This window comes from Sinocyclocheilus anshuiensis, unplaced genomic scaffold (genome assembly GCF_001515605.1).
Source record: "Sinocyclocheilus anshuiensis isolate Anshui unplaced genomic scaffold, SAMN03320099.WGS_v1.1 scaffold1083, whole genome shotgun sequence".
Classification (NCBI taxonomy): Eukaryota; Metazoa; Chordata; class Actinopteri; order Cypriniformes; family Cyprinidae; genus Sinocyclocheilus; species Sinocyclocheilus anshuiensis.
In genome coordinates, this window is record NW_015544206.1 from 565,748 (window position 1) to 568,197 (window position 2,450).

General features: G+C 36.9%; 1 protein-coding gene across 2 annotated transcripts in view; it reads right to left on the reverse strand.

The window, feature by feature from the left end:
* grip2a (glutamate receptor interacting protein 2a) overlaps nucleotides 1–2,450 on the reverse strand; it is a 34,525-nt gene that overhangs the window by 20,165 nt on the left and 11,910 nt on the right. For both annotated transcript variants that reach the window (XM_016497494.1, XM_016497495.1), the window contains exons 5-6: nucleotides 1,858–1,944; nucleotides 1,188–1,263 (exon numbers count right to left, since the gene is read on the reverse strand). In XM_016497494.1, the coding sequence (XP_016352980.1) occupies nucleotides 1,188–1,263; nucleotides 1,858–1,944 (163 nt within the window). The remainder of the gene's footprint in view (nucleotides 1–1,187; nucleotides 1,264–1,857; nucleotides 1,945–2,450) is intronic.

Here is a 2,450-nt window from a genome sequence, read left to right on the forward strand (position 1 = left end):
GCTGGGAAATAAATCGCATGTTTGTTTTAGATCTGTGTGGCAGCAGCAATATACATTAAATAAATCAATAAATCCACTGCTCTGTTGTCTCCTCTGAGGCTGGGACTCTAAACAGTGTTCTGTGCTCAACTGTGCAGCCAAAGACAGAACAGTCAGCATGCTTTGCTCAAACTTTCGCTATGGCATTAGAGCTGGTACACCGTTGTTGCTTGTGAAAACACAATAACGGCGCCGTGGGTTTAAATTTACAGATTAAGGGGCAGTAATATTATAATGAGATCCCTATGCCACGTCACCAAGGGAGCGAAATCAGACGCGCTCGTTTTCTCAGACGCTTGCAGAAAAAGGCTTCCCAAAACAAAGTTACTGGATTAATCTTTTTCTCGTTTCCTTGGTTGGAAGATGCACTGGGGACCTGATTATAGCACTTAAAACCTGGAAAAGTCAGATTTTCATGATATGTCACCTTTAAATAACTCTCTTTAACATCAAGCATGTCACAAGCTTCATTTTCCTATTCATGGATGTTTCTTTATCAGACTAATGTGTCAATAACTTTTAGAACCACACAATTATGTTAAATAGTGAATTACGCAGTAACACAAAAATGCAACATTTTGCTGAATCGTCAGGACTGGAGGTACTGATATAAGTGTTGTTTTGCAAGAACAATACACATTGTGGAAGTGTAGTTACTATGCTAATCTAATTCACATTAAAGCAAGAAGTTGAAACAGAAAGCGTTCATATGCATGTGTTTCGCCTGCTCTTGTGTGTGTGCGTGCTTCAGGCTGTGTTCTACCCTGTTCTCACTCATTCTAATGTCATCAGCCTATGCTTCAGTTAACATGTGTGCCTCCAGAACCAGCTTACAGGGTTCAACGATCACACACACAACATACAGAATGCTCTCATAATCTACACCAAATACATAACATCTCATACACAGATAAAAAATAAAAAAAACTCTATTACGGCAATAAATAACCTACCGAATGCATGCAGATGGCACTGATGTGACACACACACACACACACACACACACACACACACACACTAAGGCAGAGAGCTTCACAATGAGTCAGACATTCTGCTAATTAATAAACAGAGATGTTCTAAAGGGCCTCTTGTCTCTCTCTCACACACACACACACACACACCAATGATTTGAGTCATCGTGGTCTCACCTGTCTGCGGGTCCGCCGGGCCTGACGTAGGTCACTACTAGAGGTCGAGCTTTATGCCAGTCCTCATGAAAGCCCCCTGAAAGCATGTGAAATGCACACCTGACATGCCAACTCGATTGCCTTTAGTCATAAAATGTAGCTGAACACACACACACCTGCTGACCTTGAGAGTACCATCACACAAATGCTTTAAAATACATTTTTTCTTTTCCCTCAGTTTGTAAAAACAAGTAAAATATGCACAATGCTGAAGTTGTATTGAAAGGATTCCCAAACTGGACCATTTTAAATCTAAAATATTTTCTTTAAGTATCCCCTGAGATTTTAAGTTAATATTTCAATAATTTTACAACACATTTACATGTTCACAGGTTTTCTGATGACATGCAGGTAAATAAATAAAATATTTCATGTTTTTATGTGAAAATTATTTATTTTAATTTGACATTTTTATGATTAAATTAATTATTAGCATAACCCCCATGCAGTTCCCTCACAAGCCTGGTTTGGGAAACACTGTTGTAATGAACCTAGAATATTCTTTGTGATATAATTAAAAAAAAACAGCTAGTTTGATCCTCAGTTTTAGGGTCACAACCTCGTTTCAAGTTAAAAACACATGCGATATTCATGTAAAGACATTTTAAAGTGTCTGATGGTGGTTCGGTACCTCTCAGAACGAAGCCAAAGCTGTTCCCTTCTTTCTCCAAGCACACTTCGATAGTTTTAGAGATGACGCTGCAGGGATTGCTGGGAGCTAAACACACAGAGAACAGCTTGTGTTAATGTCACAGGAGGATGAGATACAGAGCTACAGAACCAGTACCAAAAACACTAATGCCATGTATGTCACATATTAATTGAGAACTCTGATGAAAATAATTATATCTTAATTTCTGTTGCAGTACTACTGTACCGTGATCAGCGGTGTCAGGTATTTTGATATACACTGTGGTACCGAATAATTTTTGTGGTCAGTAAGAGTTTTTTTTAATAAATTAATGCTAATAATTAATAATAATAATAATATTAATTATAATTAAATTATAATATTAATAATAATTCAAACTTAAGAATATTCAGCAAGAGGGCTGTCAAAATGGCTGAAAAACTAAATTCAAATTTTTTACTTAAATATTATCAATATTCAAATTATATTAGAATTTAAAATGCATAATTTCAGTTAGGAGGGAAAAAAGCTTTTGGCTTCTCTCCTGAGGCCACAAGAGGGCGCATCGAGCAAAATATTACTAATGCACGTTT